We start from the raw sequence: 26,235 nt of genomic DNA, 5'->3' as shown, positions 1-26,235 counted from the left end.
TGGAGCCTGGGTGTCTGAATGAACAAATGGTTATCAGGTTGTTTGGAGGCAAAGCAAGACTAGAACCCAGTGTTGCTTCCCCCTAGGAAGACATTATCTCTCGAGGTATATATAGTGTTTTAATCAGAAAAAGACCAAAACTTACGTGCGGCAAGGGTCACAGTGTTCGCATGGTGGAGTGTTACAAAAATAGTTTTGCTTACATCTGCACTTGGTATTCTGGGTCTTGGTACAGTTTTTTTCCACTTCTAAGCCTAGAAATCCAATTTTCAGACAATTAGTTATAGCAGCTAGTTATACACTGGCTATGGAAATGATGGGCCGGAGCGGCATAGATTTTTGAGATCCGCTGCTTATATGAGCAGTCACACCATCATGACTTTAGGAATACAACTAGTGTTTAATACAAAACAGGCAACCCCAGGTTGAAATGGTTGAAGTCATTTAGCAGAGTTTTAAATGGGTAGACAATCCAGCAACCAAGAAAACCCTACCTTTGCTTAAATAGCTCCTCTGTTCTTCTAGTCTAAAGCCTGGCTACTCAAAGTGTGGCTTGTGGACCAACAGCATCAGCATCACCTGGTAGCTTGTTAGAAATGCAAATTGTCAAGCCTCACCCCGACCTGGGCAAGCAGACCAATGCCAAAGCCCGCCCTTAGAGATTCTGATTTAGTTGGTCTAAGGTGGACCTAAACATTGGCATTTCTCATAGCTCCCTATGTGATTCTAATGTACAGCCAGGGTTGAGAAACATTGCTTTAGAGCTTTAATGCAGACAAGAAAAACTTATGTCCAGAGATTTCTTAATGTCAAGCAAAACTGGGAGTACTTCTGTTATATTTTAACCTGGGCCCTCAAAATAGATTGGGATAGTCATGAAAATCCAGGGGTCCAATTGGAATTATCAGGACAAACTACATCCCGAAAGGAGGTGAAGCATCCCACCCACCTCTCAGGATCTTCTGTCCTTGGATTTGAAGGATTCTGAGTGCTCTCTGGCCATGAACAAGAGCCATTGCACATGCATAAAACAAGGCAGGAAAAAAAGTTTCTGCACTTTTGACTGGAGCTAATGAACCCTGTTCATAGGGTTCATATTTAGTCCGTCTCCTCATCTGGGAGATTGCCCAGACTTGGCTCATAAGAGTCTAGCCCAGTTCAGTCCCTGGTCCTGCTTTACCCAGTCAGCCCCATCCTACCCCTTCCAGTATACCAACATAGCACCAGAGTGGGTCCCAAATTCCAATTACAGGTCTATTATGAATGATTTTACATGGAGCATCACAATTAGTCACTTTCAATGGCTTAAGACTCGTACCATGTTCTCCATCACAAATCCCGCATCTTCTGCACTTAGGAGAATAATGTTCCTTGTCTGTGTACTCCTTCCCTTCCGGGCAGGGCTCACAGACTAGTTTGTCCCCATCAGCTTTGCAGTCATCCTTTTTCCGTTCACCTGCCAAAACAAGAGAAAGAAAAATGGAGCAAGTATTTGAATGCAACAGCATGGGAAGTATGCAGGTATGGCAGCAAAACACTGCTAAAACAGGGAACTTTGGCTAATGATCTATAAAGACAATAGAGGAGATGCTTATTGTAAAAATCATGTCAAGAGACAGAAAGTCTCCCAAGACAAAAGCTGAAAGAGTGATGAAAGATGATTAACAATAGCAACATGTGACAGGAAACAGAGGGGGCGGGGGGAGAAGCTGGAATGACCAAATGCACCAGAAAGAAAAAAAAAAAGCCTTTATTAACTTTTTGGTGGGGGAAGGGAGAGGTTGCTAGGAGATGGCTGCTGCTGGCCACTGAGATGACCTAAACTTTAGGTCCTAAAGCATTCATTTTTTTCTGGTTTCTCATTTCATTTTCCAAAGTCCACAGATGCTGATAAGAGTACATGTAAGGAAAAGCACATTTGAAGTTCTAAAGACGTTGGTGAACTCTTTAGTAGCCCCATGAGCTTTAACAAGATGCTTCATCTCTCTGAGCCTACATTTCTTCATGCAGACGATGGAGATAATACCTTGCATTGCTACCAGAACTGCACAGGGCCTGCCTAGTAAATGCTCACAGTCCCTTTTCTCTCCCTTTTCTTTCTATTCCTTTGCCATTAAGGGTCAGAGTATGTTGTGGTGGGCAGGTATGAGCATATTTATAATAAAATTTATTATCAGCTTTGTTATCTTAATGCACACAATTTCAAATGATATTCCCATTCGCTTTCATTGACTTTAAAAATAAAAACAAGTCATCATATTGCTATTAGTAAGCATTACGCAACAATGCCTTTTCCTGGAAATTATATTTATTTAGCAAGTGTTTATTAAAGGCTATTGTGTTCCAGGCACTACCTAGGAGCTGGAGGTACTACAGGAAATAAGCAAAGCCTCGGCCTCCAAGACTTCACATTCTCAGGGTAAGAGCAGGCAACACACCGATAAATATATGGCATCAAGTGGTGATAAATGCTATGGGGGGAATTAGACGAGGGCAAAAAGATAAAAAATGAAAAAAGGAAGTGTCAGAAAATATAAAGGGGAATGTAAGAGAAAGCACGACTAGTGACTCCAATTACTAATGGTATCAGTAAGAAGAATAAGAAAAGTCTAATCTGCCCTACGCACACGTAAAGCAAACATAATTGATGCTGTCTCTCCTAGGCGTATGACTTTCTCAACAACCTCGTAGCATTCTTTGCGACAAAGCAAAGCTTTTACTACATAAACCAATTAATTTAAACATATGACGTTTTAGTAAACATGGACACTATTCCGTCAATAGAAAAAAAAGACTGGAAACCTGGAATTGAACTCAAATACAGTGCACTGGGGCTTTATAATGCTGTGGCAATACTTAAAAGAAAACCAAGCCAAAGTGCAATGTTATTTGCTTGCCAGTGGTATTATCCTAGTTTCTAAATGAACTGTCCTCTTTGATGAACAACCCTGCAGAATATGCCTAGCACAATGCCTACAACATGACAGGGAGAGAATAAATCAAGGTTTTTTTCTTTCCTCCAATGTACACAACCTAAATTTATCAAAATATAAAAATGAGTAGCTGTTTTCTTGAACATAATACATTTTTCTTCTGAGTATAATTGTACATATGCTCATTGTAGAAAATTTGGAAAAGGCAGGAAAGTACAAATAGCACCTATATATTAATTAGCCTGAGATATTAATTTTTATCATTTTAGTGCACTCTTATAATACCAATGTATACATATATACATGTGTGTATATGTATACGTAATATGTATGTGCATATATGTATATGTTATAGTTCACTGTAAAATTGTTATTGGATATGGTATGTGACAAGGACTTTTATGATAGAAAATCACTAAAAAAAATACTGTTCTTGTTTTTTGTTAATCTTCACCTGAATCCTCCCAAATCCTTTTTTCCATTGACATTTTTTTTTTAGAAAGTGGAAGGGAGGGGGAGAGACAGAGAGAGGGAGAAACATTGATGTGAGAGAGACACACTGATTGGTTACCTCCTGCATGTGCCCCAACCAGGGCCAGGGATCAAACCTGCAACAGGAATGCCCTTGACCATAATCAAACCTGAGAAAATTTAAAGACACCAATAATCTGTATGAGAAGATTTCAAGATTTTTATAATTTGTTAATCTTTCCATTGATTTTGCCCTCACCTAAGTCATCAACAACTCAGTTTAGCAGCTCACCTTTACTGAAGTTCTCCAAAGCATTCAAACTAATTTTCACAGAAATAAAATCTATCTTCTCTTTGTATTCATATACAATTGATTACATAATATTTAATGAAATCATATCTATATCACAGATTTGGAAGCAATTTGAATATAAATAAAGCCTAAAATTCAACAGGAGGGACTAGAGGTGGGTGGAGTGTTCAGCGTGTGTTGGAGGCCATCCAGGACATTTTAGAGATGGAGCAGAGAGAACCAGTTAATTCAGTTAGAAATTCCAGCAGATCAGTTAGAAATTCCTTAAGGAAACACTTTCAACAATAAAAATTTTTAAAAAAAGAAATCCCTTAAACGAATTTGTGTATATTGAGGAATATATTATAAATATATCAGAAACCAAGACTTGGATTGACCATAATATTCTAGCTTTAGACTACTCCAAAATTTACTTAGTTCCACATCGTTGAGTATCATAATGAAATGTCACACATAGAGCATTTCCCTTTATTTTGACCATTTTCTTAAGACATTTTCCTATAAATTGATTTCTGTACCAGTAGGTAAAAAGGTCTTCAAGTTTTTGACCCACATACTCCAATTAAAAAAAAATGTACATAAGCATTCTTAGCTCATAAGCAGGATATATGCACCCCTATGCTCATAGCAGCACCATTTACAATAGCTAAGATAGCCCAACTGCCCATCAGCAGATGAGTGGATTAAAAAACTGTTCACATCTACACAATGGAATACTACGCTGCTGTAAAAAGGAGGGAACTCCTACCATTTGCAACGGCATGGATGGAGCTGGAGAGCATTATGCTAAGCAAAGTAATTCAGTCAGAGAAAGATAAATATCACATGATCTCACTCATTTGTGGATTATAATGAACAACATAAACTGATGAACAAAAACAGATCCAGAGACAGAGAAGCATCGATCAGGTACTCAAACCTCAGAGGGAAGGTAGGGGAGGGTGGGGGTTAGGGGAAGAAATCAACCAAAGGACTTGTATGCATGTATATTAGCCTAACCTATGGACGCAGACAACAGGGGGTGAGGGCATGATTGGGGGGGTAGTGAGAGGGCAATGGGGGGATAAGGACACATATGTAATACCTTAATCAATAATAAAAAAATGAAAGATTTAAATCCACAGGACAAGTTGAGGTGTTTAGCAAGTTATCAAAAGTCAAGAGGCATTCCTTTTTTCCCATTTGGAGAAGAGTAAATAGCCTTAAGTATAAAGGGTTGGGTTATAAGGGAGATCGTCTGTAGGGTTATTAAAACCTGGAGAGAAGGCCAGGGAAGACTGGTAGAATCTTCTTATAAACAGGACACGTGCCTGTTTAATAACTGAAGTGCTGGGATTCTGGGAGGCCAACCATGAAACCCTACACAATCCTTTATGATTCTGCTAATCTGTAACATAAATCCAAGTGTTGTTTTCCTTTATCTTCCTGTCTTACTTCACAAAGCAGCAAGAACTTATTCATATCTGTATGAAACAGTCATCAGTCTACTCCATGTTGAAAAACAGCTTGCACAACTGCATTCTGCTTAGCTTCCAATTTGCCAGTGTTAGAAGGATTTCCGATCTGAAACTGGTTTGTATTTCAAAATACTGATGTTTAAAGACCGTTGGTTTTTGTCTGTTGCTTTTCTAGCTTGGCTAGTTATTAAGCTGCAAAATGCAAATGCTGTTTGCAGGCTTCAGTGTTTCTAGTTGAGCAGAAGTACTGAAATACTTGCTTTCAGAGTATCACAATTATTATGAAATATTCTAATCCGTTCTGAAGTGATGAGCTTTAATACCCACAAATGAGTCTTCTTTTGCTAATGAAAAATGCAGCTAAATAGATAAATCCTCTCCTTTCAGAAGTACATAGCATTTGTAAATTATACTTATTTATACCCACATCCAACAAATGTGATAAAGATGAATTAAACGTGTCTTTTTTTTTTCTTTTAATCCTCACCCGAGGATATTTTTTCCATTGATTTTTAGAGAGCGGAAGAGAGAGGGAAAGACAGAAAGAAGTATCGGTGTGAGAGAATCACATCAATTGGTTGCCTCCTGCACAAGAGCCCAGGCCTAGGCCGGGGAGGAGCCTGCAACCAAGGTACATGCCCTTGACCGGAATCGAACCCAGGACCCTTTGGTCTGCAGGCCGACACACTATCCACTGAGCCAAACCGGCTAGGGCTAAACGTGACTTGGGAAAATAATTTCCTAGTTGGTTTTTGTTCTTAGTAATGCAATTATACAGGAGAACCAAATGCTGTAAAAACCTTTTCTTCATCATTACGATGCTATTCCTCACCCTGATTCTCACTCTAATTGCTGCATGTGTGTGTGACATACCAGGAAGACATGGCAGGCAGCAGAAACTGCCCTGACGCTGTTGGCCTTCTGGGCACCCGGACTCCCTTTTGGTAATGTTCTTACTCGATTTCAACAGCTCAGAGTAGGTATTAGTCACTTGGGCATTATCATCTTTAGTCAATGATTCAGCGAGAATGCCAAGTATCTGCAAAAGAAAAGCATGAAGAGAATGTTACTGACTTCTGATCTAAGGAACTTGGTAAGCAAGGATAAACTGCCCCAAATGGCTGTATTTGCCGCCGCACACAGGCAAAATCGGTGTGGGGCTCCATCCTCCTGTTGTGTTGACCCATCTCCAAAAAAGGAGCAGGCCCACTGAAGGACGGTCCAGATGTCCGGTTCTCCAATCTGCCCTAGAGACAGCATCATGAATGGGCTCTGGGCTCAAAAGTAAACTCTGGCTCCCACTTACTGGCCTGGTGACTGTAAGTAAAGTCACTTAAGTTCTCTGAGTCTTTGTGTTTTTTATTTACAAAGTGCAAACAATCTCTTCTTCATGGGTTTGTTAATTGAGTAAAATAAGGCACTTAAAGGTCTTTGCACAATTCTTGGCTCATAATAAATAAATGGTCAATAAGCAGTATTATTGTTAATTATTCTTGCTACTATTATTCTAAAGATCCACTGAGGGGCAGCATAGTGGAGTAGGAAAAACCATGAGATTTCAAAAGGACGCCTGTTTGAATCCCAGCTCTGCCACCAACGTGTGACTTTAGGCAAGTTTTATAACCTCACTGGTCCTCAGTTTCCTGATCTGTACTTCCTGTCTTGAAGGGTTAAGGGTTATTGTGAAGGTAAAAAGTGATATTTTCTTCCAAGCCTGGCACTTAGCTCATATAGCATGTTCTATTTCTTCCCCTTTTTTTAAAAAAAAATGTATTTTTATTGATTTCAGAGAGGAAGGGAGAGGGATAGAGAGATATAAACATCAATGATGAGAAAGAATCATTGATCGGCCGCCTCCTGCACGCCCCCTATTGGGGATCAAGCCCACAACCCAGGCATGTGCCCTTGGCCAGAATCGAACCTAAGGCCCTTCAGTCCGTAGGCTGATGCTCTATCCATTGAGCCACACCGGCTAGGGATATTTCTTCCCTTTTTATACCTAGTCATAGAATCAACAGTTTTGATGAATCCTTCTGGTTATCAAATCATACAACAAATCTAACAGAATTTTCTTCACCTTTGTTCGGAAAAAAAGGAACTTCACTTAATAGAGAACCAATCTTTAATCTATTTTTGGTTCCTGTCTTCTGGAGATAAAAGTCCATCCGTCTAAGTGATGTTGTGTCAAATTTATCTGTTATAGACTAGAGTTCCTAGAAAAACGTTTAGGCCCTGGCCAGGTGGCTCAGCTGGTTGGAGCATCATCCTATACACCAAAAAGTTTGTGGTTTCGATCCCCAGGCAGGGTGCATATGGGAGGCAACTAATCAATGTTTCTCACATTGATGTTTCTCCCTCTTCTCCTCCCCCACTTCCTCTCTCTCTCTAAAATCAAGAAACATATTCTCAGGTGAGGATTTAAAAAATGTTTGGAAACACTTGGGGGTAATCTCCAGTTGTTTTTTCCCCGGGTTTCCTAGTATTTATTTATTTTTATTTCTCTAAACATCAATTCAAATAATCTCTCATCTTATGTGGAAAATGTACATTCTATTGCCAAGCATAAAAAAATTTAAACTATTAGTTCTGGGGATTTTTTTTCACGGTCATTTTTCATAGTTTTCATGGCATATATATTTTTTGTATTTTATGTTGTAGCCATAATACTGATATCTTTTGAGTCATGAGAACTAAATGTTCTTCACAGATAAATCACCGCCACAGGAATCCCTACCTCTTCCATTTCAGCCCTTCCCACTGCAGTCACCAAAGCCTGTATCCCCTTCAGGTCACAGGATACCATGAGACCTCTAAAGAAGGAAGAATGAAGATGTGGCTGTCCACTTTGCCTCCTGAGATGAATGTATCTAAAAATGCATTACTCATATCTAGTCTTCCAAGAGGGAAAAGAACACCAAAATAGCAAGAAAATATCTGACTTGCTCAAGGTCACTCATTAGCACAAGATAAAGATCTAGGACTTGTCTAAGTCTCCTAACACCTATTACAGTGTTGTTTCCCTTCCACCCACGAGGAGGTGAACTTAGCATAGAATGCAGCTTACTTTTTATATCAAAACAACTCTATGTAGGAAACAACTAAGACACAGGTCAGAGGAATTATGCCTGGATATGCTGTCTTTACTATCAAGCTACTGAGTCTCAATCCAACAGACATTTCTTGAGCCAGGTTCTAGGACTAAAAACATTGATTGTAATAAAAAGTGAATGTTTAGTTTCCAGAAGCAGATTTGCACATGAGCATGTGATATGTAATAGGTTAATAACTTGTGGATGTTTTACCCTTAATATTTGCATGGCTCTTACTTCTTAGAACACATTTGAATCTATGATCTCTTCATACAGCTTTGAATAAAAAAAATTATTAGCGTCAATTTATCTTTTCTGGAAGACAGTTCCCTACTTCTTACTTTCTCTACCGGTCATCCTGCCACCCTGTTAATATCAATCCTTCTTCTAGATCAGAGAATTTACAGCTAATAAATAGCAATTGAATTGGGCACTCTAAAAAATAATAATACTATTGAAAGCATACCAAATGTTTAATGGGAAGGGCTTTCACATGAAATCATTCAACTTTTCAAGATCCTTATTCCATTATTACCTCATTGTTCTATGTGATAGCCTAGAATTAAATATACTAACCATTTAACATTCCAGACATTGCCAGCACATGAAAGCATCCAGAGTTGATACCCAATTGTGTGTGTGTGTGTGTGTGTATGTGTGTGTGTGTGTGTGTGCAATAGCTAGAGGACCCTATCCCTCCTGGTATGCTAATTTTATCTAATATTCATGAGACTATCTTATGACCAGGTTTAAATGAACAATTGCTGAGGGACACAGCACATTTTATATTTATAGAGTGTTGCATTAGTGCTATTTCTGGAAAACTGCATATACTCAGCTTTCTGGAGCTGTCTAAAAGAAACTTTCTAATTCATGTTGTTTTAGCTTTGACGTTCTTGATTGGAAATCAAAATCTCTGTGCAAAGTACATTCCAAATTGGAGCAATGTGCAACCCAAGCAGAGCACTGAAGAGACACAAATATCCTGGCCGTGAAGCACAGATACCAACCTCTCCTCATATTTGCTCACACCTGCTTCACAGAGTTGAATTTCTGGAAACATTTCTTACTTAGTTCAGCATCAAAAAATTATGTCAAGAATGAAAAAGAAAGCTGGGTTTGAAGAGTATGTCGTGAATGCTGCATGATGAGATGTAAGCAGTGCTCCATATAGCTCGTATTTTTAAAAAAGTTTTTGCATTAACTCAAGATTGCAGTATGCAAAGATGTAACCCAAACTTTCCAGGCAAAAGCTGAGGCATTTTGACTATGACAAGGCAGGAAACCCACAAAGAACTAAATGAGCTGAATGCTCGAAAAGTTTTTATCAGAAAATCTTTTGAAAAGGTGAGAAAATAGGTTAAATCAAACTCTGAAATGTGGATAAACTAAAGCAAATATTGAACAAATGAGGGGAAATGGAGGAATTGAAATAATTTTAAATCTCTGTCATAACAAAGGTTAAAAATCAGAGAAAACTCAATTGTATATTCTGCTGGGAATAATAATATTAGCTACTCCATTAATCAACTAATAATTAAGCAAATACTTTGTTGAGTAACTACTACTTGCCAGACAGATACCTTGGAACACAGCAGTAAACAGATAAGGATTCTACTCTCAAAGAGTTTATATGTAAGTGGTCTACTTCTAACCAAAGCCCAGAAGGGAGTTTATTCAAGACAATCATTGTGCTCAGACCCTGCAGGAAGATGCTGTGTTCACCAGGGAATATAGTGGCCATCCAGAGGGTTCAGTTCTGGAAGGTCAGGGATTAAGAAAATAGAAAGAAGAGGGAACATTTCAAGAATAAAGAAATGTTTCAGCAGAAAATTATTTTAACCAACAAAATGTTGAGTGCGTATTTCTAGTTGCCAGGACTATGAGTGAGTTATTGTGATTGTGTGTGTGTGTGTGTGTGTGTGTGTGTGTGTGTGTGTTTTGTTTAACTCATCTGTTTTTTTCTATACTGGACATGTGTTAGTTGCATAATAAAAATAAAATAAAAAGGGACAACTGTAGAGGTAGCAGGATTGTGTTAAACCTAAAGATCTTGGATTTATCATTTGTGTTAATTCTTTTTCAATAAGAATAGACAATCTGGATAATAACAGTGGTTATAATAGCAGCCTAGTATTTGGAAGGTGGAAAATATTCTAAATCTTTGAATTATTAGCACTTAATCCTTCATATAAATTTTCTATCTTTTACTGTTCTAGGTTTCAATAGTAGTCCTATAACTTTACTAAATCCAACATCATAACCATTCACCTTTAATTGGATATATTTCCTTAAACTAGTGTTATTATCCAGTGTAATAAAATAAAATTCTTAGTCATTTATAAATGCATGTTAATGACGTGACTTAAACGTTAGATATCTCAAGTTGAAAGTGGACATTTTAACTCCTCGTGGGGACCTTCAAACAGCTTGATGAGAGTAGGTGGATGATGGGGTTCCAGGGAAAAGAGTCCCCCTCTACCTACCATGCGAACTCTCTTTCAAAATTCAGCTAAGAGGTAACAGAAGGCAATGGGTTACTTGTGAGGATGGTAGAAAGAGAAAGTGAGATTTTTTTTTAAGTGTTGACACCAGCAGTCTCTAGCTAATTCCTAAGATCTTAGTCATAGAACCTGAAATTTGGTATTTCACGGTATTTACCATTTTAGAGCAGAAAGGGTTTTAGAGATGCCCCAATTCAAGCCCCTCATTTGATAGAGGAAGCTGTGCCCCAAGCTCGTGTGGGGATTGGTCCACGGCATACTGCTAACTCAAGAGAGTCAGGACTCTTATGGGCTGAATCGCATCTCCCCCACCTCTAAATTCTTACATTGAAGCCCTAACCCCCCCAGTACCCCAAGGTATCACCATATTTAGAGATCAGGTCTTTAAAGAGAGAATTAGGATAAAATGAGGTCTGTAGAGTATGCCCTCACTCATAGGGACTAGGGTCCCTATAAGAAAGAAGAGGACATTTGGTCACAGACACCAAGGGAAGGAGGTGTGAAGACAGGGAGAAGGGCATTCATAAGCCAAGGAGGGAGGCTTGCAACAGGGCCTTTCCTCGTGGCCTTTGGAAGAATCCAACCTGGACAACAGCTTGACTGCAGATGTCTGGCCTCCAGAACTGTGAGAAAATGAGTGTCTGCTGTGTAAGCCGCGAGTCTGTGGTGCTTGCTTTGTAATGCAGCCCTAGGAAATGAATACAGCCTCTTGATTCCCTCTGGTTCTGAATCGGAAGGATGTCGTGGTACACAAGCACTTGGGACTCCTCATAGCTGAGCACAAGCAGTTCTCATCATGCTCTAACACTGGGCTAAATAAACAAAAGATTTCAGATGGTTTTTGGAACTGATACCATCAGGGGCTGATAGGAACCTGAACCGCTTCTCCTCAGCCTTCCAGGCCCCACTTGGTGGGTTGACATATCATTGTCCTCTGCTGCTGGGAGCACAAATGGAAAAAATACATGAAGCTCAGCTGGTTAATTCTGCTCACTTGCTTTTTAGACTTTTAGTTACTTATCAACACTAGCAGAAAAAGAAATTCTAAAGATACCATGAATAGTTCACTATTTCCAATTATCCTCTAACATATTTGTGTAAAAAATAAGGAAATAGTAATGACATTTTGAGGTAGGTACATTATTGAAAAACTGTCATAAAAATAGATAAGATAAAATTTTCTACATGAAAAAGTCAAGTGAAGATTATATTCATTCTTAAAAAAAACAACACAAAACAAAAACATGTAAGTAAAAATACAAGGTAATCTTATCCTAATAATGTCTTCTTCCTTCTTTAAGATCAGTTTCTGGGAAGACCAGGAGAGAGATAGTTGTGGCAGGTTAGACCCCTGACCAATCAAGCAATACATATAATAAAATGAGGAGCCTAGAAAGTTCCATCTGGGATTAGATTTTGAGTTTAGTGCTAGCATTTGAAAAATAGTTCTCAAAACCCTGACAGACATCAGAATCAAGTAGTGATGCTTAAGGTGCTTAGGTCCCACTACAGTGCTTAGGTCCCACTACAGACTCAAAGATTCAGGATCTCTGAGAATGAGGCTCTCCTTGTGATTATCTTCAACAAGCACCCCAGTTATTGTGATATTCACCGCAGTGGAGAACAACTGTGTGACTGGGGTGACTCGGTGGTTGAGCGTCAACCTATGAACCAGAAGGTTCCTGTTTGATTCCAGGTCAGGGCATATGCCTGGGTTGCGGGCTTGGTCCCTGGTGTGGGGTGTGCAGGAAGCAGCCAATAGGTGGTTCTCTCTCATCATTGATGTTTCTCTCTCTCTCTCTCTTTTCTCTCTCTCTCTCTCTCTCTCTCTCTCTCTCTCTCTCTCTCTCTCTCCCTTCCTCTCTGAAATCAATAACAATATTTTTTTTAAAAAGGGAAGTAAAATAAAGGTTAGTAAGTTACACTTACATGTGAGGACATAAGAACTTTATAGATTAACAACATTTGCAAGTGTTCTGCACTTGCAAATCAGAATTTGACTTTTCATGGAGAAATCATGACCCTTCTAAAAATAAGCCTGAATAAAACAGGTCATCTTTGGTGGAAGAAAAGGATAAAGGAAGGGCTATAAAATCCTAAACTAGATCCCTAGAGTCCTCATGCCCAGAGGAGCCACAGTGGGAGCACAGAAAGAGTAAAGCATTCAGGTGGAGCAGAAAAGAATGAGTAGGAAGGGCTTGTCTAAAGGGGATGCCATTTGGTTCAGAGGAGTGAGGGCCACGTGGCATGTGGGCCTACATCTTCTTTCTAAGAGAAACCAAAATCCTCCAACATTTAAATGGTGGCAACTAGTATTAAAAATATATACATACACATACATACATATTCTGTGTGTTAATACCATGCAGTCTAAATAAACCAGTCTGAAAAAAAAACACACAAAACAGTCTGGGGAAGTGTAGGCCCAACTTTTGAAATTAGGCCTAAATCCATACAGACACTTAGATGAAAAAAACAGTCTACGGTAGTAGGATCTAGAAACCTTTTGTGAGGATGGCTAGAAGCCAAAGCTCAATTTTCAGCAGGGGCAAGAACCTTAACCCACTTGCTCTAAATTCATTCTCTATCTTTATCTCTCTCTCTCTCTCTCCCCTCCCCCACCACCTCCAAGATCTTTGCCCTCAGAAATCAATATTGATCTTTTTCACATCTTATATTTTTATGGCCTCCCAGGACACAGAGGGGAGTAAATCTACAATGCTGCAAGTTTTAACGAAAGGACAACCTGTTGTTAATGAATCCAATGCCGAGTTTATTATAAATATGCAAATTTACCCCAGCCCACAGCTGAACAAAACCTGCAGTAGGCTTGCTCACTTTGCTGGGCTGAGTACATCCATCCGTTGGATTTGTAGTAAGATTTGCAAATTTATGAGATTTCCTTGCTCAGAATGCATAGCTCCATACTAAATTCACTGTCATACCCACTTAGTGGAACATGTGCTAGTTGTCAAATATTGCTGTGAATGCTGATGCTAAATACCACGGGTGGGAGTGGCCTGGTTGCACAAAAGGTCATTCCAAGTCAAGAATGGAGCTGTGATCAAAGGGGTCATCCTGTTCAGTTCCTTCTATGGGAGATGAAGTCACCGACCTTACAACAATCAGCTTTCTCATTTGGGCTTTACTACTCATGCTCTCACTTCAAAAAGAAATTTAACAAAATAATTTATCAAAATGAAATAAAAATAAAAAACAGTAAGATAGGCAAGTAGACTGAATTACTTGTTCTTGTTTAAGACTGAATTAAAGAAGCTGTAATTAATTGGTAGTGGGAATCCAACAACGTAAAAAGCCAAAAACACTTAATTTTTCTTTTTAAAGCCAGGGTCTTCCAGAAAATGATTATAACTTATGAGGTAGTTAAATGCTGTTTTCCCACTTTTGTGAATGGATGCACACACACACACATAGCATAAAAAGTACAATGCATACATAACACACGGGCTAAACAAAACGCAGACTGGGGCAGTGTAGGCCCAATTTTTTTAATAGGCCTAAATCTATACTCATGTGAAAAAACAGTCTACTGGATCCAGAAACCTATGTAAGGTACTTACAATAGTTCTAAAATAATTTTTAGGTAATTATATATACATACACACACACACACACACTACATATATATATATATATATATATATATATATATATATATGGCTTTGATAATAATAAATATATATGTATATATGCACATATGTGTGTGTATGTGTATATACATATATCTCCCAGTACATTTAAAAAATGTTTCCTTTAGAGTAAATTATAATAAAATAATGTGACAAGAATTATAGTAATATAAGGTCATTTAATAAATGTCCTCTCTATAATGCATCCAATAAATGTTATGATATGAAAATTATGTAGAAATAGAAAAAGATTGGTGAATACACAAACTGACAAGAGGCAGACTATAACAAGTGCTGAATAAATATGCCACTTTGTACATGTGTATGCAAGGCCAGGAGGCTGTAAATAAAATAAAAAACACTTGTATTAGGTGGTGAAATAATGAGTGACTTCTTTTTCAAGAATTACTTTTTTGTTTTACATCATATGATCAATGTCTCTATATTTACTTATTTAAAAAGAAAAAGGAGATGGAGTCACTCTCCTAATTTGGGTTAACTTGCTTTTAATCTTATGGATCAAATTTGAAATTATGTCCTTGTTATTATTTTTTATCATAAGTAAATAGTCTTTAGTACCTATTAGAAAACATGGGACTCATTAAGGGACTTTTGAAACCCAAGATAATTTGCCAAAAGGTATTTAACTCACAAGGGGTTTTCAAGAGGGGGATTTCCTTATTCAGGTTTTTGATCATTTCTTATTCTCTCCAACTGACCTTTGTTCTATAGTGATCCAGCTGCCATTCTCGTGGCCTTCAGAGAGATTCCTTCAAAATACTGACACTTCCACGATAAGAACTATTTAGAAGGAAATTACTAGTGTCCCAGAGAGATTTACTCAGAAACAGCATCAACCCCAAACAGTCTCAACCCCAAACCAAGCTCCCCAGCTTAGAGCACCAGAGCTGAGAACAGGTGCCCACAAAACATCTGGCTATGAGTATCAGTGGGGATTCTGCCCACCAGGGAGAAATGAAAGTCTGCTAGAGACACAGGTACCCTCCTAAAGGGTCACAAAATCTCACTCACAGCCACTCACCCTGGCATCCGGTGGAGTGGATTTAGAGTCACTGGAGGAGAGACTGGGGTTTGTAACTCTGAAGAGAGAGCTGAAGGACCATCCACCAGGATTCCTGTGCGGAGTCCTTCTCCCATACCATAGACCTCATCTTTCTTGGGTGGAGCTCTCCCCTGCAGATGGCATCAGCCTGGGGCAGTGGTCAGCAAACCGCGGCTCGCGAGCCACATGCGGCTCTTTGGCCCTTTGAGTGTGGCTCTTCCACAAAATACCACGGCCTGGGCGAGTCTATTTTGAAGAAGTGGCATTAGAAGAAGTTTAAGTTAAAAAAATGTGGCTCTCAAAAGCAATTTCAATCGTTGTACTGTTGATATTTGGCTCTGTTGACTAATGAGTTTGCCGACCACTGGCCTGGGGGAATGCAATAGCTCACTGCCTGGACTCCCTGTTGTCCCACCCTGTGGAACTTATGCCTTATTGAGCAGTCAGCTGCCTGGGCTGGGGTGTAGGCAGACTTAGGGGGTGTCAGTGTCTATGTTGTGTGCCTTTGGGATGGGGGTATGCACCCTAATTTCTCATGAACCTGACTGGCAATGCCTCCTTACCATGGATAATCTGCAGTCACCACATTTGGGGCTCCTGGCAAATCCAATCTTCTGAGAGTGGCTCCACCCTGCCGAGGTCTGGGCAGAATCCAGGCAAGACTGAGTTGTGTGACTCAGGGGTGGGAGCCACTACCCCTCACCCCCCAAGCCTGATGGATACCTCTCCCTCATGGGAGATCCACTAGCCCCATCTTCCTGACTCTTTATGTCCCCACCCTGCTGAGACTGAACTCCTGACAGAATCTGGGAAACACTGAGATACATGGCTCTAGGACAAGAGCCATTTTCCCCTCACATGCCAGACTGGTGCAGAGCCCTCCCTTCACACGGCCAAATCTTGGTCTCTTTGGACCTGATAAACTGCTGGCCTGGCACTGGTGACTCCCTGAGACTCTGCCACACCACAAAGGTGTGTGAGCACCTAGCAGGTGGCAGCTAGGCTTGGTCTACCCTGGGACATTTGCTGAGTAGCCTCAGACCCAAGATTAAACCTGTATCAATCTGCTGAGCAGCACTCACTGAGAATGTATCTGTGACTGAGCCTAACTGGCAGCTGGCAGGCAGAGGCAGGTGGAGGCAGATCTTGGGGAGCCTTGGGTCTTTTGCCACTGGGTTCGGTGCTGGTGGAAAGCAACTTGGTATGCAGCTTGATCCAGTCCTTCCCATGCACACCAAGGCCCACAAACTGTGGATCACTTTGTATCTCCAAACAGGTAGCCCAGGGCTAGTCACAGGCAGTGTCTGACATTGACCTGCACCAGAGTCCCTCCAAAAAGACCCTAGAACAGACACATCTAGTGGCCAGCTTCAGACAGCATCAGAGCAGGATCAAATTAGCTTCAAAAGTGGTACCAGACCCTGCTGAGGTGTAATCTGCTTCCTATGGTCAGCATCTGCACAGCAGCTTGTACACTGCGGTCAGGGTCAATTCTCACAGTCACCAGCCTGAGGGATGGCCTCATGCATGAATGGGGCAGTAACAATCAAGATTCATTTACAACAGGAGGGGCCACATAACCCAACAAGGGACATTCCTGGAGCACCCAACGCAGCTGATCAAGGAGACTGTGCCACTGGCTCCCCCAGGACACCTACTACATAAGGCCACCATACAAAGGCTAAGAGATGTATCAGATCAATCTAATACATAGAAACAAACATAAAGAGGCAGCCAAACTGGGGAGACAAAGAAACAAATTCCAAATAAAAGAACAGGAAATCTCCAGAAAAAGAGCTAAATGAAATGGAAGTAAGCAATTACCAGAAATAGAGTTCAAAAAAGTGGTTATAAGGACACTCAAGGAACCTAGTGAGAACTTAAAGAGCATGAAAAATGACACAGAAAGCATAAAAAATAACCAGTAAGAAATAAAGAATACAATATCTGAAATAAAGAATACATTAGAGCCCTAATTGGTTTGGCGTGTGCAGTAGGCAATCAGTTGATGTGGATAGAGTGTCGGCATGTGGACTGAAGGGTCCCAGGTTTGATTCCGGTCAAGGGCATGTACCTTGGTTGCGGGCACATCCCCAGTAGGGGGTGTGCAGGAGGCAGCTGATCAATGTTTCTCTCTCATCGATGTTTCTAACTCTCTAACTCTCTATCCCTCTCCCTTTCTGTAAAAAAATCAATAATATATATATATTTTTAAAAGAATACACTAGAAAGAATAAACAGTATATTAGATGAAGCAGAGGATCGAATCAGTGATTTGGAAGACAAGGTAGCAGAAAATACCCAGTCAGAGCAGCAAGAAGGAAGAATAATTCTAAAAAATGAGGATAGTTTAAGGGACCTTTGGGACAACATGAAGCATAACATTTGCATTATAGGGGTACCAGAAGGAGGGAGAACACAAGGGATTGAGAACCTATTTGAAGAAATAATGACCAAAAACTTCCCTAACCTGGTGAAGAAAAAAGACACACAAGTCCAGGGAGTGCAGAGAGTCCCAAACAAGATGAACCCAAAGAGGTAGGTGAAGGTGAAAGAGGGCATAGAGGGGATAAATGGTAATGGGGTGGGGGTGGGGGAGAGATGAGCCCAAAGAGGCTCACACCAAGACATATCGTAATTAAAATGACAAAGGTTGGCCTTGGCTAGTGTGGCTAAGTGGTTGGAGCATGGCCTGTGCACTGAAGGGTTGCGGGTTCGATTCCTGGTCAAGAGCATCTACTGTGGTTGTGGGTTCACTCTCTGCTCCTGGTCAAGGCGTGTGCAGTAGGCAATCAGTTGATATGTCTCCTTCACATCAGTATTTCTCTCTCTCTCTCTCTCTCTCTCCCTCTCCCTTCCTCCCTTTCACTATCTCTGAAAAGCAATAAAAAAAAAAAAATCTTCAGGTGAAGATTAAAATTTAAAAAACGGCAAAGGTTAAAGACAAAGAGAGAATCTTAAAAGCAGCTAGACTACCTTCTTACACCAAACAGAAGAATAAACTCAAAATGGATTAAAAGTAAGACTCAAAACTATAAATATCCTAGAAGAAAACATAGGCAATAAAATCTTAGTCATTTCTTGTAGCAATCTTTTCTCTAATGTCTCCTTGGACAAGTGAAACTAAAGAAAAAATAAACAAATGGGACTATATCAAACTAAAATATTTTGCACAGCAAAGTAAACCATCAACAAAATGAACATACAACCCTCTGATTGGGAGGACATTCACCAATGATACATGCCAGCGGTCGGCAAACTCATTAGTCAACAGAGCCAAATATCAACAGTACAACGATTGAAATTTCTTTTGAGAGCCCAATTTTTTAAACTTAAACTTCTTCTAACGCCACTTCTTCAAAATAGACTCGCCCAGGCCGTGGTATTTTGTGGAAGAGCCACACTCAAGGGGACAAAGAGCCACATGTGGCTCACGAGCCACAGTTTGCCGACCATGGATACATGCAATAAGGTGTTACATGCAAAATTTATGAAGAACTTATATAATTCAATACCAAAAAAACAAACAACCTAATTAAAAAATAGACAAAAGACCTAAATAGACACTTCTCCAAAGAAGATATACAGATGCCCAATAGACATATGAAAAAATGTTCAACATCACTAATCATCAGAGAAAGTCAAATTAAAATCACAATGAGATATCACCTCACACCTGTCAGAATGGCTATCAATAAATCAACAAACAATACGTGTTGGTGAGGATATGGAGAAAAGAGGATACACTGTTGGTGGGAATACAGATTGGTGCAGCCGCTGTGGAAAGCAGTATGGAGTTACCTCAAAAAATTAAAAATGGAACTACCTATGACTCAGCGATTCTACTTCTGGAAATGTATCTGAAGAAAACTGAAACAGTAATTCAAAAGAGTATATGCACACTACTATGTTCATTGCAGTGCTATTTACAACTAGAGTCCGGGTGAACGAAATTCGTGCACGGGGGTGTGTGTCCCTCAGCGCAGCCTGCACCCTTTCCAATCTGGGACCCCTCGAGGGATGTCCAACTGCCCGTTTAGGCCCGATCCTGCCCTCCCTTGCAGGCCTGGTCCCTCCCAACTGCCCTCCGCTGCTGTCCTGATCACCCACAACTGCCCTCCCTTGCAGGCCTGGTCCCTCCCAACTGCTCTCCCCTGCTGGCCATCTTGTGGTGGCCATCTTGTGTCCACATGGGGGCATCCATCTTGTGTGTTGGAGTGATGGTCAATTTGCATATTTCTCTTTTTATGATCGGGCCTAAACGGGCAGTTGGACATCCCTCTCACAATCCTGGACTGCTGGCTCCCAACCACTTACCTGCCTGCCTGCCTGATTGCCCCTAACTGCTTCTGCCTGTCATCTCATCACCCCCTAATCACTCCCCTGCCAGCCTGATTGATGCCTAACTGCTGCCCTGCCAGCCTATTTGCCCCTAACTGCCCTCCCCTGCAGGGCTGGTCACCCCTAACTGCCCTCCACTGCAGGCCTGGTCACCCCTAACTGCCCACCCCTACAGGCTTGATCACCCCCAACTGCCCTCCCTTGCAGGCCTGGTCCCTCCCAACTGCCCTCCCCTGCTGGCTATCTTGTGGTGGCCATCTTGTGTCCACATGGGGGCAGCCATCTTGTGTGTTGGAGTGATGGTCAATTTGCATATTTCTCTTTTATTAGATAGGATAGCCAATATTTGGAAACAGCCTAAGTACCCATCAGTAAATGAGTGGATTAAAACAACAACAACAACAAAATTGTAGTACATTTACACAATGGAAAACTACTCAGCCTTAAAAAAAAAGACATCTTGCCTGGCCAGTGTGGCTCAGTGATTGAGAGATGATCCATGAAATAAGAGGTCACCAGTTTGATTCCAGGTTAGGGCACATGCCAGGGTTGTGGGCTCAATCCCCAGCAGGGGCATGCAGGAAGCAGCCAATCGATGATTCTCTCTCATTGATGTTTCTATCTCTCTATACCTCTTCCTTCCTATCCCTCTAAAATCAATAAAAACTTTTTTTTTAAAGGAAATCTTATTTGTTGTGACAATATTAATAGACCTGGAGAAAGAAACTAGTCAGAGGAAGACAAGTATCACATGATTTCACTCATATGTGGATTCTAATGAACAAAATAAACTAACATACAAAATAGAAAGAGATTGACAGAGAACAGATTGACAGCTGTCAGAAGGGAAGGGTTTGGGGGTTAGGGTGAAAAATGTAAAGGGTTAAGCAAAAAAAGAACCAAAAAAAAAAAAACCCAACCTCATAGACACAGAAAACAGTGTGATGATTACTGGGAAAAGGAGGAAGGGAGATATAGAAGAATATCAAGAGGGGATAAATGGTAAGCTAGAGTAGTAAACACATAATATAATACACAGATGAGATAGTATAGAATTATACATGTAAAACCTACATAATTTTATTAACCAATGTCACTCCAATAAATTCAATTAAAAAAAAAGAAACTTCAGAATAGAGGCGTGATATTAGGCAAGTGGTGGGTGCAAGGCAGCCTCTGTGTAACTAAATTTAAAAGAGTCACTTTAGAAGGGAGAAATGGAGGACAGACTACAGAATGTAAACGATTATCTAGGTGACAGGGTTATGTCAGTTTTTGTTTCTTTTTACTCATCTGCATTTATAAATTATCCTAATAAAAGAGTAATATGCAAATTGACCCTATCTCCACTACACCCACAAGCCACGCCCACCAGCCAATCAGGAGCAAGTATGCAAATTAACCCAACCAAGATGGCTGTGGCCACGGAGCGAACAGGAGGCTTGGGTTTCCCCGACAATGGAGGAAGCCAAGCTTCCTGCACAACCTGGCTGGCCCAGGCCTCTGCTCAAGGCTACAAAGTTTCAATTATAGAAGATAAGTAAATCCCAACAAAAATGGCTGCGGCCACAGAGCGAGCAGGAAGCTTGGGTTTCCTCAGTGATGGAGGAAGCCAAGTTCCTGGCCTGCCCTGGCCTCCACTCAAGGTTACAAAGTTTCAATTATAGAAGATAAATAAACCCCAGATACCAGGGGTTCCGCTTGGGTCGCCGGGGAGCATGGCCGGCCTGAAAACCACCACAGGCCCCTCGCCGAGGCCACCCCATGCCCCAAGGGAACCCCCACCCTGATCCAAGACACCCTTCAGGGCAAATCAGCTGGCCCCCACCCGTGCACCAGGCCTCTAGCCTATCTAATAAAAGAGTAATATGCAAATTGACCATCACTCCAACACACAAGATGGCTGCCCCCATGTGATCAAAGATGGCTGCCCCCATGTGGACAGAAGATGGCTGCCACAAGATGGCCAGCAGGGGAGGGCAGTTGGGAGGGATCAGTCCAGTAGGGGAGGGCAGTTGTGGGTGATCAGGCCAGCAGGGGAGGGTAGTTGGGAGGGACCAGGCCTGCAAGGGAGGGCAGTTGGGGGTGATCAAGCCTGCAGGGGAGGATAGTTAGGAGTGACCAGGCCAGCAGAGGAGAGAAGTTGGGGGCAATCGGCTTGCAGGGAAGGGCAGTTGGGGTAGGGGGACCAGGCCTGCAGGGGAGGGCAGTTAGGGGCAAACAGGCTGGCAGGCAGGTGAGCAGTTGGGAGCCAGCAGTCCTGGATTGTGAGAGGGATATCCGACTGCCCGTTTAGGCCTGATCCCTTGAGGGGTCCCAGATTGGGGAGGTGCAGGCTGGGCTGAGGGAAACACCCCCCCATGCACGAATTTTGTGCACCGGGCCCCTAGTATTTAATAAATCGTAATTTTCTAGGCCACATATTATATAAATAAAGGGTGTCCCAAAAATGTATACCTACACTTTATAAAGGCCATGTTTATTAAAAAAAAAATTTCATTTTCAAAATTGAACTATCAGCTGTTAAAGTGTGTATACATTTTTTGGAGCACCCTGTATAATAAACAAGTTGTATTTAATTTATGATATTGTACATAATACAACAACATGAATATATAAATAAATGTATGCATATAGATGAATGTATGTGCATGCATTATTTCAGAAAAACAAGGTTTTCTTTGTGCTTTAAATATGCCCCTCTTGTAAAGGTGCTATAGTGTAAAGTTAAGTCAGTACAGCTCCCTGCTTTGATAATGTTGCTCCATGTATAGTATTGCTGTCCCTAGAACTAGGAGGGATTTCCAAAGCAAACAACATTGCAATAATGTAGTCATTAATTATAAGGAAGAGAAAGGATGTGGGTTTTTTAATTTATTGATTGATTTTAAAGAGAAAGAGAGAGACAGAAACATCGATTTGTTGTTCCACTTATTCATGCATTCATTGGTTGATTCTTCTTATATGCCTTTTCAGGGGATCAAACACACGACCTGGGCGTATCAGAATAATGCTCCTGAACTACCCGCCAGGGCAAGAAGGATGTGATTTGAGATTGTATAAATGGTTTCTCAATTTTGATTTTTAAATTTTCTCTAAGGAAGTTTCTAAAGGCCCCAAATATTGCACCTTATTTCTGAAGGAACCAGGGAGAATTAATTTTTCCAATCAGGGAGATTTTTTTTCCCAATCATAAGATGGTGCCAGACATTATTGTGTTTGATTTTCTTTCAACTTCTGTGTTTTTTTGTGTGTGTGTGTGTTTTGGAAATGGGTGCAATCAACAAACTCCCTGGGCTTTGCAATTAAATTAAATCCCAGCCTTGTCACCTATTAGCTGTGTGAGCTCGGTTGAAAAACTTTCCAAATGCCATTTTGCCATGTGTAAAATGGACACGAGGCCATCCTCCTCGCTACACAGCTGCTGTGAGAACTGATTGAGATCGTGTTATTAACACTCCTAACAGTGCCTGGAACTTCGGTGAGACCCAATAAAATAAGAATCGATTGGCTTTCAGAGGCTTTGAGACTCAATGAGCCTGCTGAGGCCACGATTATTCTATTAGCCACCGTGGAGCTGGCATTTCTGAGAAGGGGACTCCAAAAGAGGTGGGCTTCTTAGGCCAAGTGCAGGCGCCAGGGCGCGTGCGCTGTGGGAGCCGGCACCGCAGCGCTGAGGCCGACACTCCCTCCAGCCCCGAGGACAAACTCGCGTGGGAGTGCGTGCACGCTAAGAACGTTTCCAAGGAGAAAATGAAAAGCAGGAAGGGGGGAAAAAAAAAACAACCTGTGACAGTGACTTGCAGTCTTAAGGAGAGGGATTTCCGGAAGCAAACAAAAACAGTTTCTTTTTCTGCGACGTGACAAGAGAGTAAACAAGACGCAAGCAGCGCCAAGTTCACTTTTGCAAAAAGAAACGGTGCGGCCGAAAGCCTCAGGTGCAACCGCTGCCTCGGGCTCATTCCCTAACTTTGCGGGAAACGGGCGATGCCGGTTCCAGCCCGCGTCCCCCCACCGCCGGGCGCGCACTCCCACGGCCCGGAGCGGACCTGCGGCTGGACCCCCCTCGTCTCTCCCGCCCAGCTGTCCCTCCAGCGACCCCCAGACCTCCCAGGTCCCGGCCCGGCGCACAGAGGTTCCCCTAGAGCACCCGGAGCGAAGGTCCTAGCAGCCCCGGGGACGCTGTGGATCGCCGTCCCGGGGCGCGGCCGCCCCTCCCCGCCCCCGCCGCGCGCTGCAGCGCCCGCCCCACCCGGGCGGGGAGTACTCACCAGGAGCAGGAGAACCCCGATCCGGGGCATCGCTGGGGAGCGATCCGACGAAGTTTAAGAGCTTCTTGAGTCCCGGCAGCGCGGGTCAGCTCCTGGGGAGAAATGACAGCCCCGCCCGGCCTCTCCCGGGGCCCAGCACTGGGGCGGGGTGACTCACAGCTCCCAACTTCTCTCTCCAGAGTGTCTCGGAGCACCTGTGCGCGATGCTCCCTGAAGCGGCCAAAGGAAATGCGCCTCCTCCCCCCCGCCCCCCCGTGCCAGGGGGAGGGGAGGAAGCCTTGCGGGGAACTCCTGGCTGGGGAGAGCGCACTGATTCAGCCCCTAGCCGGGGTGGGGAGAGGGAGGAGGGGAGGAGGAACGCAGAGCCGGGGGGTGGAGAAAGAGTGAGGTTTATTGCACAAATGGGCATTCCCCATTCGGGGGCATTTCCACAGTCGTCCGCCTTGTCCCGCTCAAATGAGGACACCCAGTTGCTGTCCTATGGGAACTCCTCAGCAGCTCTAACTGGGAAGATTGGGCAGGATTTGAGCTCTGGCTGGGAGCTCTGAACGCACAAGTCCTGTGCGGGCCAGGAGCCTTGGCTGGTTGCTGAGAACACCGGGCCCTCGCTCAGCTGTGAGGGCGGGGGTCGCAGGAGTCCTGACTAGTGTGTGCAATGACCGTGATTCCCGAGAAGATCCAGGCGTTGTGCTGTGGGGATTCTGCAAGGGGCGGAGGACTCCTTAGCTTTTGTTTCTCAAGAGGAGAACAACTCCTGACAAATCCCCCAGCTCCGGCTGTATTTAAGGTTCACAACTTCCCCTCCCCTCCTTTATTACTCATTTCCTGGTCGATTTTCTTTTAAAAAAAAAAAAGGGGGGGGGGCGGTAATTCTTTGGTCCTCTGGTTAACACCTCTCAAAGTTATTTTGGAAAAGTAGATCTGTCTGTTTAGGTAGTTTGCAAGAATTTTACAGGAGGGGAAATTTGTATGATGACTTGTGGTTTGTGTGTGTGTGTGTGTGTGTGTGTGTGTGTGTGTGTGTGTGTGTGTTTAAATATATTTTGATTGATTTCAGAGAAGAAGGGAGAGGGAGAGATGGAAACATCAATGATGAGAGAGAATCATTGATGGGCTGCCTCCTTCACACCCCCTACTGGGGATCGAGTCAGCAACCCCGGCATGTGCCCTTGACTGAAATGGAACCCAGGACCCTTCAGTCTGCAAGGCCACAATCTATCCAGGGAGCCACACCAGCCAGGGCATGACTTGTGTTTTGAGCTGCACTTATGACCAGTCTTGTCGGTGTTGGTGTGCTTGTCTCTGCCTCGCCCTCCAGGGAGGTCAGTGAGAGCTGCAGGAAGACCCTGGCTGTGCCGGGTCTGTTCCTACAGTTCCCAGCACAGGATACACACACAAGGAAGGGAAGGGGGCTAGGGCTGATGGTGTGTTATCTCTGCAACTTTCCTGTAAATCTAAAGCTTTTATAAAATAAAAAGTTCATTGAAATGAAAAAAATTTATAAGAAGGAAGGAAGGGAAGAGAGAAAAGAGAGAAGACAATTGACAAAATCATCATCTCTTTAGAGTGAATTATGAACCAGCAACTTTCAAAAGTGGTTCTTTCGTACTTAATATTTATCATTTTAGCCCAGTGAGGTGAGTAAACTTACTTTACAAATAAAGAATTGTAGCCAAAAGAGTTGAAGCAACATTGGCAAAGTTGGATAGTTGATAAACAGCAGAGCCAGGAATTAAACTTTGATATTCTTGCTCCTGAGGCCCTCTCCTTTCTAATCACCCCCCCCCCCACTTCCACACCTAATTCCCCCAAGTTCAACAGGTGCTTTGTGGGGGGAAATGTTTCATGGTCAAATGATTTTAGACAATTTGGGGTTAATTTAATTGAAAGGGGCCCCTTAATCCAAAAATTCTCAGAGCTCTTAAAATGCTAATATGCATTGTGAATATCTAAGAGGGGGCTATGATATGAATTTCCCCCCAAACTTCCTTGTCTTCTTTGTGGAGTCCTTTGAAGAGGACCTATTGAATGATCACTTCATGGATGCTGGTGTTCTGGGGAAAACAGTTTGGACATCTTTAAAGGCCATTTTTACTTTATTTATTTATTTTTTATATCTTGTACTTTTTATTTCAGAGAGGAA

The 26,235-nt window shown here is 42.1% G+C and overlaps 1 protein-coding gene across 1 annotated transcript in view; it reads right to left on the bottom strand.

The window, feature by feature from the left end:
- The window catches only part of FAS (Fas cell surface death receptor), a 31,737-nt gene extending 7,406 nt beyond the window's left edge, over window positions 1–24,331 (bottom strand). Inside the window, exons 1-4 of the mRNA XM_008152980.3 lie at window positions 24,093–24,331; window positions 6,048–6,213; window positions 1,319–1,456; window positions 146–254 (exon numbers count right to left, since the gene is read on the bottom strand). Of these exons, the coding sequence (XP_008151202.3) occupies window positions 146–254; window positions 1,319–1,456; window positions 6,048–6,213; window positions 24,093–24,122 (443 nt within the window). The 5' untranslated portion in view covers window positions 24,123–24,331. The remainder of the gene's footprint in view (window positions 1–145; window positions 255–1,318; window positions 1,457–6,047; window positions 6,214–24,092) is intronic.
- Between the last annotated feature and the right edge of the window lie 1,904 nt (window positions 24,332–26,235).

The sequence above is a fragment of the Eptesicus fuscus genome, chromosome 17 (assembly GCF_027574615.1).
Source record: "Eptesicus fuscus isolate TK198812 chromosome 17, DD_ASM_mEF_20220401, whole genome shotgun sequence".
NCBI classification, from domain to species: Eukaryota; Metazoa; Chordata; class Mammalia; order Chiroptera; family Vespertilionidae; genus Eptesicus; species Eptesicus fuscus.
This window is presented reverse-complemented; position numbering and strand designations above follow the sequence as displayed.